General features: G+C 43.5%; 2 protein-coding genes across 6 annotated transcripts in view; one reads left to right on the top strand and one right to left on the bottom strand.

Moving 5' to 3' along the window:
• The window catches only part of ralgps1 (Ral GEF with PH domain and SH3 binding motif 1), a 733,240-nt gene that overhangs the window by 363,988 nt on the left and 354,167 nt on the right, over window positions 1–15,085 (top strand). The window lies entirely within an intron of this gene.
• angptl2b (angiopoietin-like 2b) overlaps window positions 1–15,085 on the bottom strand; it is a 117,229-nt gene that overhangs the window by 2,550 nt on the left and 99,594 nt on the right. For both annotated transcript variants that reach the window (XM_059993863.1, XM_059993862.1), the window contains exons 3-4: window positions 6,623–6,816; window positions 2,469–2,739 (exon numbers count right to left, since the gene is read on the bottom strand). In XM_059993863.1, the coding sequence (XP_059849846.1) occupies window positions 2,469–2,739; window positions 6,623–6,816 (465 nt within the window). The remainder of the gene's footprint in view (window positions 1–2,468; window positions 2,740–6,622; window positions 6,817–15,085) is intronic.

Below are 15,085 nucleotides of genomic sequence, written 5' to 3'. Positions count from 1 at the left end.
ATCTGTGCAATTCTTTGCCACATATGGCTGTGGAGGCCAAGTCATTGGGTATATTTAAAGCGGATGCTGATAGGCTCTTATTTGGTAAGGGTGTCAAAGGTTATAGGGAGAATGGGACAGAGAGGGATAATAAATTAGCCACGATAGAATGGCGGAGATACACAATGGGCTGAATGGCCTAAGTCTGTACCTAGGTCTTATGGTCTAGCAGTGCAGCACAGGAAAGTGGGTCACTATGTTGTGCTGTGAACTAATTAAACTAGTAATTTACTGTCTAAATGTCCTTATCCCTTGACTCTCTCACATTCATGTGCTTTATATAAGAGCCTCTTAAAATCTTTTATTGTATCTGCCTCCACCACCAATTCTTGCAGCACATTCCAGGCACCCATGTTCTGTGTTTAAAAAAAATATGTACCCTACACATCTCCTTTGAAGTTACCTGGTCTCACCTTAAATGCATACTCCCTTGATTTAGACTTTGTAACACTGGGGTAAAGGATACCAGCTGTCTACATTATCTGTGTCTCTTGTAATCTTATGAATTTCTTTCAGGTCTTCCCTCCGCCTTTACCTCTGCAGAGAATATAATGAAGTTTGGCTGATCTCTCCTTCGAGCAGGGGTTCCCAACCTTTCTTATGCCACTGTCCAAGACCATTAAGCAAGGGGTCCGTGAACCCCACGTTGGAAACCCCTGCCTTATAGAATAACTCTAATCCAGACAGTATCCTGGTAAACCTATCCCATAACCCCTTGAAATTCTTCCTGTAATGGGGTGACCAGTAGTCAACGCTATACTAGTATTTTATAGAGTCATTGAATGGACTTACAGGTTACTGGGTGAAGAATTTTGATGACCCTCTGAAGAGAAAAAATAAACTTCTGCATGTCTTTAAGCAGATCATCTCTTAAACTGACATTTTGACCCCAGTTTCAGAACTGGGGTCAAAAGCAGAGATAGGTACATTTTGTGTGTGTTAAGTTGTTACTTTTCAGGGTAGAAGATATATTGTTTCCCTGGAGTCGTGCTTTCAGTGATAGATCTTGCTAAATTGTATTAGGATTTAGGGTCTTGCTGTAGTGGAGGACTTGTGCTAGTCATATAAACATAGGCAGCCAATGTAAGGAGGCTAACATGAGAATACAAAGTGGTCAGATCCGTGGCAAACCAGGGCGCCATGGTAGCACAGTGTTTAGCACAACGCTTTACGGTACCAGTGACCGGGGTTCAATTCCCGCTGCTGCCTGTGAGGCGTTTGTGCCACGTGAGTTTATCTGGGTGCTCCAGTTTCCTCCCACAGTCCAAAGATGTACCAGTTAGTAGGTTAATTGGTCATTGTAAATTCTCCTGTGTTTATGCTGGGATTAAACTGGGGGTTGCTGGGCATTGCAGCTCAAAGGGCTGGAAGGGCCTATTCCGTACTGTATCCCAATAAGTAAATAAATAACGGATTTCAGAGTTGGCATGAATTTTGGTCTGTGCAGGTAGCAAACTTTAATGATGATGAGAAGTTGGAAGCAGTGTTGGTCCAAGGAGATCCAGTGGTCCAATTTTCATCCACCATTACGGTGTCCTAGATGGTATTGAAAGTGAGAGGGATTAAGTGGAATTGTTGGCTTTTCGAACTTGAATACCATCAAGTGCTCTAGATATAAAATTCCTGCAGATTTTCATAGCACTGCAAAGTCTGGGTTAAATCAAACCCAGACTACCGTGAACAGCTTGGCTCAGAATGTGAAAGATGCATTGGGCTTGGTGGGAATGCTGAACAGAATTACCATAGTGATATCTGGATATCCAAGAGGTCGTTACCAGGAGCAATTCCACAAGATAGATTTGTGTAAGCGTAACGGTGAATTGGCTGGGATTTTCCATATGATGGATCTCCCACTGGTTGGACTGTGGACAGAGTCTGCAGATTAGAGCCAGACCTCTCAGCAGTGAAAATTGGAAACACTTCTGTATGTATAATGATGCCCAAAGTTTAGAACTTTCCCCTGCTAGTGACAGTTAGCACCAGATCAGTTTTAGTGTTCAACCTGAGAATGAGGATTTTGTTACTCAAAGGTATATGAGGTTAGGTTGTAGAGTCATAGAGGACTGCAGCAAAGGAACAGGCCCTTCAGCCCATCCACACCATGATGAACTGTTATTCTGCCTAGTCTCATCAACCATAACTGCCCATGCCCCTCCCGTCCATCTACCTATCTAAATTTCTCTTGAGTGTTGAAATTACACTCGGATCCACATCTACTGCCAGCTCGTTCCACATTTTCACCACCCTTTAAGTGAAGAAGTTCCCCCTTAAATATTTCACCTTGTAACTATGACTTATGGTCTTGGTTAAGTATGTGCTGGGCTTTAATTTCTGTGCCAGTCTCCAGTCAGGGGCTTACCCTTCTGAACTAGGGGAGAGAACTGAGTTACCGCAGTGACTTTTGGCCACGGCTATGGCTCTGCCTTTACCTGTGTAGGCATCGCGGTCCCGGTCCAGTGTAGTGAACTGTTTTCCGTTGTGCCAGGTGAAGGAATCTCCAGCATTGCCATGGTAACGGCCTACCCGAAGCTTGTAGTTGTCAGACTCTGGCTCCAGCCTGAAGCTGGCGTATTCTGCAAATACCTTGCGGCCTTGCCAGTCCTCCATGGTGATAAGCAGCTTGTAATTTCCTTGGTTTGTTAGCCAGTAGATGTTTTCCAGACCCAGCCAATACTCGCCATCGATGTTTCCAAACCCTTGCTGTGATAAAGCATTGGGAAAAACATGAAACTCATATAACACAAGTTCAACTTACCACTAGATGCTTATGAATAATTTTCCCCTGGGGAAGGCTGTAAACAAATAACGGAAGACAAACCTTTTATATTCCATTGCAAGAATCAGCCACTTAATAAGATGGCAGACACGACTGCCTTTAAGTCATTTCAGTTATGTTCCAATGAGCTTTTTGAGACTACATCACACTATATTTTACAACCCTGTATCATCTGCAGGATTCTGGCGGGGAGTTAATCTCATTCTTACATGAGATTATATGAGGAAGAATTTCTTTAGCCAGAGAGTGGTGAACCTGTGGAATTTGTTGCCACAGGCGGCTGTGGAGGCCAAGTCATTGGGTATATTTAAGGCAGAGTTGATAGTTTCTTGATTGGTCAGGGCATGAAGGGATGTGGGGAGAAGGATGGAGATCGGGGCTGAGAGGGAACATGGATCAGCCATGATGAAATGGTGGAGCAGACTCGATGGGCCAAATGGCCTAATTTGTTCCTATACCTTATGGTCTTAGGTACGCCTACTCTCTCTTATTTGAATTGAGTCAGGACAATTGCTCACTAACTCCTACTCTCTACTCATTTATTGTATGGCCTTTTTATATTCTATGAATACATCACAAGAAAAATTAATGAAATCTTTCAGGATGAATACATTTAGTTTAACAACATCAGTGTTGTGTTTGGTACGGTAAATGCAAACAGGATATTCTTATTGAGGTTGAGGAGAATAGGAAGTAGATGCCATAGGTTTAGAGGGAGGGAACCTGAGGTGGAACTTCTTCACTCAGAGGTTGATGCGAGTGTGGAACGAGCTGCCAGTAGAATTGGCAGATGCAGGTTTGATTTCAAGGTTTAAGAGAAACTTGGAGAAATACGTGGATAGGAGGGTTTAGAAGATTGAGGGGGGATCTTATTGAAACGTATAAAATTCTAAAGGTATTAGACAGGCTAGATGCAGGAAGATTGTTTCCGATGTTGGGGAAGTCCAGAACGAGGGGTCACAGTTTAAGGATAAAGGGGAAGCCTTTTAGGACCGAGATGAGGAAAAACTTTTTCACACAGAGAATGGTGAATCTGTGGAATTCTCTGCCACAGAAAACAGTTGAGGCCGGTTCATTGGCTATATTTAAGAGGAAGTTAGATATGGCCCTTGTGGCTAAAGGGATTGGGGGTATGGAGAGAAAGCAGGTACAGGGTTCTGAGTTGGATGATCAGCCATGATCATACTGAATGGCGGTGCAGGCTCGAAGGGCCGAATGGCCTACTCCTGCACCTGTTTTCTATGTTTCTATGTATAATCCAAGTGTGGATCGATGTTTCTAGGCAGAATAACAGTTCAGCAAGGTCTAGATGGGCCAGAAGGTTTGTTTCAGTGCTGGAGTGTCCTTGACTCTATGGTAAAGTGATGTTGGATTTACAAAGTTTGTTTTGGATAAGCAGAGTGTGCAGAATATTGTTCAAAATTAATCATTTCCGGATTTTGGGGATCACCAACAAGGTCAGCATTTCTTGCCTAGTCCTCATGGCCCTGCTGAATCCCACTCAGACCACTGCAGTCCTCCTGGTGAATGACCTTACAATGCCAATAGGGTAAGTCTCTAACACCATGCCACGTAAGAGCTGACTTAGTCACTCGGCTAATCAAGTCTGTTCTGCCGTTCCATCACGGCTGATTTGTTATCCCTCTCGACCCCATTCTCTTGCCTACTGCCTGTAACCTCTGACACCCTTACTGATCAAGAACCTATCAAACTCCAGCGAATACAGACCCCAAGCCATCAAATGTTAACCCTTCTGTTTCCAGAATCATTCTTGTGAACCTCCTCTGGACCCTCTCCAGTGCCAGCACATTCTTTCTTAGATAAGGGCCCAAACTGCTCACGATACTACCAAGTGTGGTCTGAAATGTGTCATAAAGCTTCAGCATTATACCTTCGTTTTTATATTCTAGTGCTCTCAAAATGAACACTGACATTGCATTTGCCTTCCTCGCCACCAACTCAACCAGCAACCAGACTCAGCCAGTCTGTGCATTGTATTTCCGAGTCATATTGGTATGAGAATTGGAGGGGAGCTTGGGACCAGCCCTGCCTGGTCAAGAGAGAAGCTGGGGCAGGTAAAAAGACCAACTAGTGAGAACCTATTCGCACGATTTGATCAGGTCTTTTCTGTGGATAATGGAGAAATAAAAACAGATTTATTCAGGAGGTGATTGGTAAGCTTCAGCACAAGGAGACTGGCCATAATGGCTCATGGTGGCACAATGGTTGCCATTGGGAAGGAGGTACAGGATCCTTAGGTCCCACTCCAGCAGGTTCAGGAACAGTTATCACCCTATAACCATCTGGCCCCTTAGCACGGAATAACTTCACTCATCAACACTGAACTGATCTCTGAGCACAACTTGTGAGCCCACTTTCAAGGACTCTAAAACTCATGTTCTCAGTATTATTTATATATTATTATTTTTCATATTTGCACAGTTGTCTTCTTTTACACAATTCATTGTTTGGTACTTTGTGAGAAGTTTTTCATTGATTCTGTTGTATTTCTTGGTTCTACTGTGAATGCTCACGAGAAAATAAATTTTGGGGTAGTATATAATTGACATATACGTACTCTAATAATAAATGTACTTTGAACTTTGATACCTCAAGTCATTTGTGGTGTTTACGGTGTAGCCCTTGGGCTGGGAGTAGGGGAGATCCTTCAATAATTTGTGTGAGCAGTGTGTTGATCTTGGTGGGACTGTTGACCAGATGGACCACAATGATATCTGGACTCCAGAATGTAGTTACCAGGAGTGATTCCACAAATTAGATTTGTGTGCTGTGGAAGTTAAAGGGTGATTTGCAGGCTTGTGAGCCAAGTGCCATGGCACTTTTCCACTGTGCACGAAGCAAAAGATTAATTCCTTTAATTTAAGCCTATGCTAAATAGGAAACACAATAAATAATGGTGTGATAAGAACTTGTGTTAGAGAGAAATTTGCAGGCTTGAGTCCATCCTGAAATTGTGTAGACTCCCCTCAAATGATCCTAAAGTGTGTTGGTTCATTGCTGATCTGATCTTTGGCTTCAAGCCTGATCTCCTGTTTGGTATAAGTAACTGTTAAATAGAATCACAAAATACAGCAGGAAACCATCCCATCCCTTTATTCCCAAACCAACTTTTATAGAGCTCCACGGTAAATTCCTTTTGATGTCATAATACCAAAACCTCCCTGTCTCTCAGCCCTGAATACTTGGCCTCTCTACGCTCTCTGTAATTTTCAAATCCTTCTGTTGAGCCACAATTTTGTACTTTTCCACTGGTGCCCCTTAGAGTACGGCACCTTGATTGATGAAATCCCAACTGGCTAGTCTACCCATTGGATTAGGGTGCTAATGTTTCTTTCTTTCTGTAGAATGAAGATGGTTTTTATCTAGAGGTGCAGGATGACAGGCTCTACTGGCCCAATGAACCTACACTGCCCAATTTCACCCGTATAACCAATTAACCTACTGACCCATACATGCTTGGGAAGTGGGAGGAAGCTGAACAGATCATACATACTCCTTATAGGCAGCAGTGGGAATTGAACCCAGGTTGCTGGCAATGTAACAGCAACGTACTAACTATCAACCTTGAACCTTGAACATCAGGATGACTGATTTCCATAACTATGGGTTTTTTGCAGCCCATATTGGGACCATTGTCATATTTCTGCTCCCCGAGAGCATGCTCTCCCCCTACCTCATCCCGTTCTATAAACCCTTCCACCTATTTCTTGCCCCTCAAGATGAATAGCCTGTCCTCGATCTTTTACCAAAGGCAGCAGTACGGTGGCGCGATACGAGCTGGCTGACCTTGTAGGTCTCCCAGTTGCGGAAGAAGTTGACCGAGCCATCCAGGCGCCTTTGAATGACGGTCCAGCCGCCAGGGTCATGGGTTTGGTCACACCAGACCTGCATGAGGCGGTTTTTGTTCTCGGGTTTCAGCAAGTATATTCCACTGGTTTTGCTGCCAGCCTCTGCTGCATCCATACAATCCTTCCACGGTCCTGGAGAACAAGGGGCACAGGGCATGTTAAATTTTTACAGAGATAATAGAGCATTTACCACTTGCCAGTGCAGTCCATACTTGCAGTGCCCAATAGGAGCAGAATTAGGCCACTCAGCCCATTAAATCTACTCTATTATACGATCGTGGCTGATTTATTATCCCTCAGCCCCACTCTCCTGCCTTCCTCCAGTATCCTTTGACACCCTTTACTAATCATGAACCTGTCAACCTCTGCTTTAACTAGAGACCACAAGGAGCCTTGAGGTATATTTGCTTACAGGTAGCTGCAAAGTAAGAAACCCGAAAGAACCCGATTAAGGAGACAAAAAGATAAAAGACCAACACCCAATGCACAAGAGAAAGAAAAAAAATACTAATCGTGTAAACTATTTAAGTGATCAACAATATTCCAAACTAAATTGAGTCATTCTCCGGTCTTCTCCCTGTAACACTTGGGTCCGTTACTCAGGGTTGTATACTGCATACATACTTCGATAATAAATGTACTTTGAATCTTTGAATTAAGAAGTTATCAGCCTCCACTGATAACTTGGAGGCTATCACCCAATGACTTGGCCTCCACAGCTGTCTGTGGTAATGAATTCCACAGATTCACCACCCTCTGGCTAAAGAAATTCCTCAACATCGTTGTTCTAATTTCCTACAGTCCCATTTTAATTATGTTCTCCTCATGGTCATTTTGCTAATTTGATCACACACAGATTACGACCCTTGCTGAGAATATATTCTGATGATTCTCCTGTAGCCAGAGCACTCTGACGCATGGTGTAGGTAGGGTACAGCACAGAAGAAAGGCCCTTTGGTCCAACTCGTCCATGCTGACCAGACTGTCTACCTGAGCTCAGCCCCTTCACCCCAATTCCTTCCTATCCATTCACCGATCTAAATGTCTTTTAAGTATTGTTAATCGCATCAGTCTCTACCATGTGTCTTCTGGTAGCCCGTTCCAAATACACACCATCTCTGTGTGGGATAAAAACCTTGCCCCTCAGGTCCCATTTAAATTCTTCCCTTCTTGCAATGTTTCAGAGACACAAAAAATTCTGCATGTGTTGGAACCCCTGCATAATGCTGGTGGGAACTCAATAGGTCAGGAAAGATCTCTATGGAAGGAAATGAACAGTTGATGATTCAGGCCGAGACCCTTCATCAGGATTGGACTTCATCAAGAAGTCCATTTATTCCTCTCCATAGATCAATTCATTTCCCTCACCTACCTTTCCCCTCGACCAGATTTTACCTATTACCTGTCAGCTTGTACTCCTTCCCAACCCCTCACCTCATTCTGGCCTTCCTTTTTCATTCTAATAAGATATAGGAGCAGAGTTAGGCCACTTGGCCCATTGAGTCTGCTCTGCCATTTCATCATGGCTGATCCAATTTTCCACTCAGCCCCAGTCTCCTGCCTTCTCCCTCTATCTCTTCATGCCCTGACCAATCAAGAATCTATCAACCTCTGCCTTAAATATAAAGACTTGGCCTCCACAGCTGCCTGTGCAAAGAATTCCACAGATTCACCACACTCTGGCTAAAAGAATTCCTCCTCATCTCTGTTCTAAAAAGACACCCTACAATTCTGAGACTGTGTCCTCTGGTCTTAGACTCTTCCATCATAAGAAACATCCTCTCCACATCCACTCATCAAAGCCTTTCATCATTCAATAGGTTTCAATTAGGTCACCCCTCATTCTTCTGAATTCCAGTTAATACAGGCCCAGAGCCCTGGAAAAACACTCCTTTCATATGACAAGCCATTCAATCCTGGAATCATTTATGTGAATCTCCTTTGAACCCTCTCCAGTTTCAGTACATCCTTTCTAAAATAAGGGGCCCAGAACTGTTCACAATACTCCAAGGGAGGCCTCACCAGTGCTTTATAAACTCTCAATATTACATCCCTGCTCTTATATTCTGGTCCTCTTGAATTGAATGCTAACATGGCATTTGCCTTTCTCAGCACAGACTTAATTAGGGAGTCTTGCACAGAGACTCCCGGGTCCCTTTGCACCTCAGTTTTTTGTATTTTCTCTCCATTTAGAAAATAGTCAACCCTTTAATTTCTGTAGCCTTTCTACTTCCTCAAAACTACCTGCCCCTCCATCTATCTTCATATCATATGCGAACTGTGCAACAAAACCATCAATTCCATCATCCAAATCATCAACATATAACGTAAAAAGAATTGGTCCCAACATAGACCCCTGAGGAACACCACTAGTCACTGGCAGCCAACCACAAAAGGCTCCCTTTATTCCCACTCTGTGCCTCCTGCCAATCAGTTATTGCTTTATCCATTCTAGAATCTTTCCTGTAATACTACAGACTCGTAGCTTGTTAAGCAGCTCCATGTGTGGCAGCTTGTCAGAGGGCTTCTGAAAATCCAAGAGCACAACATCAACTAATTCTCCTTTGTCTATCCTACTTGTTATTTCTTCAAAAAGTTCCAACAGGTTTGTCAGGCAGGATTTTCCCTTGCTGACCGCAGCCCAAGTACCCTGAGTTCTCATTCTTAATAATGAACACCTACATCTTCCCAACCACAGAGGTAGACTATCTGGTCTATAGTTTCCTTTCTTCTGCCTGTCTCCCTTCTTGAAGAGTGGAGTGACATTTGCAATTTTCCAGTCTTCCAGAATCGAGTGGTTCTTGAAAGATCACGCCTGACGCCTCCACAATCTCTTCAGCCACCTCTTTCAGAACGCTGGGGTGTACATCACCTGGTCCAGGTGACTTATTTATCTACAGACCATTCAGCTTCCCAAGAACCTTCTCTCTAGTTATGGTAACTTCACACACTTCATGCTCACGACACCTGGAACTTCCACCATACTGCTCGCGTCTTCCACAATGAAGACTGACGCAAAATACTTATTCCATTCATCGTCATTTCATAGTCCCCCATTACCACCTCTCCAGCATCATTTTCCAGTGGTCCAATATCCACACTCACCTCTCTTTTACACTTTACTTATCTGAAGAAATGTTTAGTATCCTCTTTAATATTATTAGTTAACTTACTTTTGTATTCTGCCTTTACCTTAATGATTTTCAGTTGCCTTCTGTTGATTTTTAAAAACTTTCCAGTCCTTTAATTTCCCACTAATTTTGCTCTATACGGTCTCTCCTCAGTCACTTACACTCCAGGGGAATGAGACCCAGCCTGTCCAGTCACTGCTTATAACTCATATCCTCCAGTCCAGGTAGTAGCCTTGTGAATGTTACATCAGGTGATTCAAATCTTACTTTGCCTCTAGACCTTGTCTGTGTTGCTTAGTGCACTGAGTTACAGGAGCTTTACTCAGAATTCAGGACGATCATGCCTGTGAATTAGCCCCAGTTCCCCTTTTCATAACTCCTGCCTCTTGGTAGTGGGCTTGCAAATCCAGATTTTCTTTCCTGAATAGTCGAAATCGAGAGATCCAAATTTAGCAGAACTAACAGTGTGTAGTTGTAGTGCCAACTCTCCTGCAACGCAGACTGAGGCAGTACCGGTATCAAAGTAATTCATTCATGGTCACTCATTCCAGCCCACACCTTGCAGCAGGGAAACTGACTTTGTGTGGCCAAGCACAGTGGCAGGAACATTGCTCACTGACCTCAACCGTTGGATGGATTCAAATGTTTTAGGGCTCCATTCCTGATTCTTGGCATCCTGACAGCTCTTGCATTAAAAGTATCAGACATTAAGCTTCATGGAGGCAGTTAATATATAGTTAATATGTTTGCAGGGCCCCAGAGTTCATGAGATGTTTATTCATTGTTGTGAACTTCCATCCTCTGTCTGTCTCTCTTTCCCTCTCTGTCTGTCTGTCTCTCTCTGACTCTCTCTCTTTCTCTCTGACTATCTCTTTGTCTCTGTTTCTGTCTTTGTCTCTCTCTTCCTCTCTCTGCCTGCCAGTGTATCTGCATTTCACTCTGTCTCTGTATATCTGTCTCTCCCTCTCTCTCTCCCTCTCCCTCTGTGTCTTTCTGTATGTCTCTGTTTCTGTCTCTGTCTCTCTCAGACTCTGTCAGTCTGTCTTTGTCTCTGTCAGCCTCTCACTCTCTCTCTCTTTGTATCTGTGTTTCTATCTGTCTCTCTCAGTCTCTGTCAGTCTGTCTGTCTTTGTCTGCTTGCCTCTGTCTCTCATTCATCTCTTCTCCCTACCACCAAATGTCGGCCACTATGTCCTCGGTGGAAAGTGTGGGTTAACCGGCACTGGCGAGATGAGTCGAGTCAAAGGCTGGATATGCCACATGGGCAGCTTTGCATTCATCCCCTGGGGCTGCTTGAAATTGCTCCCAGTTTCTGGTAGACAGAGTGGCTTTCAGTTAAAAATATTGTACTAAGTTTTCATATGCAGAACTTCTATTTTGTAGAAAAGGTATTCTCTTGCCAGTTAAACCTGCATGGTTCAACACTCGTAAATGTAATGAGGCTGAGCAGCCAGGCTCACTGTGGGGAAATGGGGAAGTCCTTGCTAGTGGCTTGAATTGCTTAGAGTAGATGGGCAGTTATTCTGAGACCAGTTTAACCAGGGAGCATGGACTTCCCCGAGATCAAATCGCTAAAGGGTGACTGGAGGGAAACGGATTTCCATCAGACCGTAATCCATTGGAGCAGGATTTGACCACTGAGGCTGGTTCTCCATTCAGTCAGGGTGTTTCCTTCCCTCAACCCCATTCTGCCACCTGCACCTGATAACCCTCAACACCCCCCTCCACCCCCCACCCCACCAATCAGAAGCCCATCAGGCTCTGCCTTAAATACAACCTGTCATGTGGCCTTCACACCCAACCCTGGCAACCAGTTCCACAGACACAGCGCCCTCTGGCTGAAGGGATGTCCCTCTATTCTGAGGCTGTGCCCTCAAACCCTAGATTCTCTTACTAATGGGAATATCCTCTCCATGTCTACTCTATCCAGGCCTTTAGATTTCAGTGGCTTCCCCTTCATAAGTCCAAGTATGGGCTTGCAGCAATCAAACTCCTCTTTCAATAAGTCTTTCATTCCCAAGATAATTTTGGTGAGCCTCCTCTGGGCCAGCACATCATTCCTTAGATGCAGAGCCAAACATTGCACATACGAGGGGTGATTGATAAGTTTGTGGCCCAAAGTAGAGGGACTCAATTTTAGAAAACCTAGCACATTTATTTTTCAACATCGTCCCCTCCTACATTTACACACTTAGTCCAGCGGTCGTGGAGCATACGGATCTTGGACCTCCAGAAAGAGTCCACGGCAGGGGTGATTGATAAGTTTATGGCCTAAGGTAGAAGGAGATGAGTTATACAGCTCTCGTTACATGCACAGACAGTTCAACTCTTTGAGTGATTATGCAGAAAGTTTCAAGTAATAACCCATCAGGGTGATTGATAAGTTCGTGGCCCAAGGTAGAAGGTGATGAGTTACACGCACATGCAGGTCAATTCTTTGAGTGATTATGCAAAGTTTCAAGTTAATAACTCAAGGCCACGTACTTATCAATCACCCTGATGGGTTATTACTTGAAACTTTCTGCATAATCACGCAAAGAGTTGACCTGCATGTGTGTATAACGAGAGCTGTATAACTCATCTCCTTCTACCTTAGGCCATGAACCTATCAATCACCCCTGTCGTGGACACTTTCTGGAGGTCCAAGATCCATATGCTCCACGACCGCTGGACCAAGTGTGTAAATATAGGAGGGGACTATGTTGAAAAATAAATGTGCTAGGTTTTCTAAAATTGACTCCTTCTACCTTAGGCCACAAACTTATCAATCACCCCTCGTAATGTTCCAAACATGTTCTGACAAATGCATTTATTTTCATGAATTAAAAATTAAACCTAGGAATCAGAAGTACAAAAACATCAATAATCCCTCTGGTTTCAGCCCAGTACATGATGGGCTGAGTGGTCTTTCCACCACTGGTAGTATCTGCATGAGGTACTGCCTCAGGAAGGCAACACTTGTCATCAGAGATCCTCACTATGCTACCTTCTCACAGCTCCCAACCAGCAGGAGGTGCAGAGGCCTCAAGTCTGGAGCACCTGGAGGAAAAGCAGTGGAAATTGAACCCGGGTCGCTGGTGCTGTAATAGTGTTACGCTAACCGCTACACTACTGTGTTGTAATTTTTGTCTGCGGAATACCATTTATGTCGATGTCCACTCAAGGACAGTGGCAAAGTGATTTGCAGCACCTTCAAATATTAATGACATGCAAGGATGCACGAGACTGCCAGTAGCTAAAAAAAATGCACTATTTTGAATAATCCCACACATATTATCGTTCTTTGATTCCTCTCCATGTATAACATGCGTTCAAAGCATCTCAGAACAGCAGCTGGAAACACTGCTACTTTTACTGATTTAATCAGGATTGTAATAGCGGGTCTGCTGCAATATAATTCAAGTCAGCTGTCGATCCGGACTAAATACCAGTGAACAGTTTCCCTAGGAATGCTGAACAGTTTCCTTCCCTAATCTCAGCTCTTACAATAGCACCAGATGGCTTTTAGAACTCTTTTTTTTACAAAAGACTATTCTGATTTCCAAAAGCAAATGATTGGTGTCTGCTCTTGTAAAGTCCTTGTCGCTCCACTCGTGAGATCTCATAGTGCGTGGTCTCAGAATGTCAGAATCTGCTCCTCTTTACTGCCCAGCTGTTCTGTGGTAAACAGTCATTCTGCCAAACACTCGGAAATGCTCCTTCACAGCATAGTTATTTTAAAGTGAGAGATGTTATAGGAGCTTTGAATGAGCTAAATGTTTGATAGAGTGGATGTGGTCAACACAAAATCAAATAAAATTACCAAGACTATTTAATTCCCCTCAGCCATCATTTGTGAATAATGATCTTCATACTGTTCCGCTGCTTAGCCACAAATCTAAGACCAGAGGGCACAGCTTCAGAGGAGTGGAGTGTCCTTTTAAGATGGGGATAATTACTTTAGCCAGAAAGTGGTGGAACTGTGGAATTTATTGCCAAAGTTGGATGCGGAGGCAAAGTCATTGGGTATATACAAGGCAGAGGATGATAGATCCCTGATTAATCAGGGCATGAAGGGATACGGGGAAAAGACAGGAGATTTGGGGCTGAGAGGGAAAATGGATCAGCCATGATGAAATGGCGGAGCAGACACGATGGGCCAAATGGCCTAAATCTGATCCTATAAGTTATGGACTTATGAAACAATTAATTTCTGAATCGCTTCTCAACAAAACCCAAAACAAGTTATGAAGTGGCACAAATGAGATGCTGAAGGAAATAAATGTCAAGCAGCACTTGTGGACTGAAATGGAGAGTCAACGTTTTGGTCCAGGTGAAGTTCAAAGTACTTTTATGATCAAAGTAGGTAAATGTTACTATTTGCTACCCTGAGATTCATTTTCCTGCAGGCATTTACAGGAAAAATAAATAAATACAATAGAATTTATATAGAAAACTATGTACAAACAAAGACTGACTAACAATCAGTGTGCAACCGAAGACCTGCAGCTGTATGTAGTGAATAATACAAATGGCATAGGCATCCTGCAGGCAGCAGACAGATAAATTTCTACATATATCTTCATTTGTGTACACATTTGTGGCTACTTTATTAGATGGACCTGTAAACCTGCTCGTTAATTCAAATATCTAATCAGCCAATCATGTGACAGCAACTCAATGTATAACAACATGCAGATGTCAAAAAATTCAGTTGTTGTTAAGGTCGAACATCAGAATGGGGAAGAAATGCGATCTGGCAGACTTTGACTGTGGAATGATTGTTGGTGCCAGATGGGGTGGTTTGAGTATCTCAGAAGCTGCTGATTTCCTGGGATTTTCATGCACTATCATGTAGAGTGTACAGAGATTGGTGTGAAAAATAAAAAGCATCCAGCGAACGGCAGTTCTATAGGTGGAAAGGACTTGTTAATGACAGCAGTCAGAGAAGAAAGGCCAGACTGGTTCAAGCTGACAGGCAGATTACAGTAGCTCAAAGGATGGCCAGCACTGTAGCATAGTGGTTAGCTCAACATTTTACAGTTCCACAACTCAGGATCAATTCCCACCACTACCTTAAAGACTCTGTACATTCTTCGTGACCACAAGCATTTCTTCAGGGTGGTCCGATTTCCTCTCAAGTCCAAAGATGTGCTGGTTGGTAGGTTAATTGTCATAGTACTTTGTCCCGTGATTAGGCTCAGACTAAATGGAGGGAATTGCTGGGCAGCAAGGCTCAAAGGGCCGGAAGGGCCTATTCCGTGCTGCATCTCAATAAATAACTAGATAAC

This window comes from Hypanus sabinus, chromosome 18, assembly GCF_030144855.1.
Source record: "Hypanus sabinus isolate sHypSab1 chromosome 18, sHypSab1.hap1, whole genome shotgun sequence".
NCBI classification, from domain to species: Eukaryota; Metazoa; Chordata; class Chondrichthyes; order Myliobatiformes; family Dasyatidae; genus Hypanus; species Hypanus sabinus.
The sequence above is the reverse complement of the archived record's forward strand: the minus strand, read 5'-3'. Positions and strand labels throughout refer to the sequence as shown.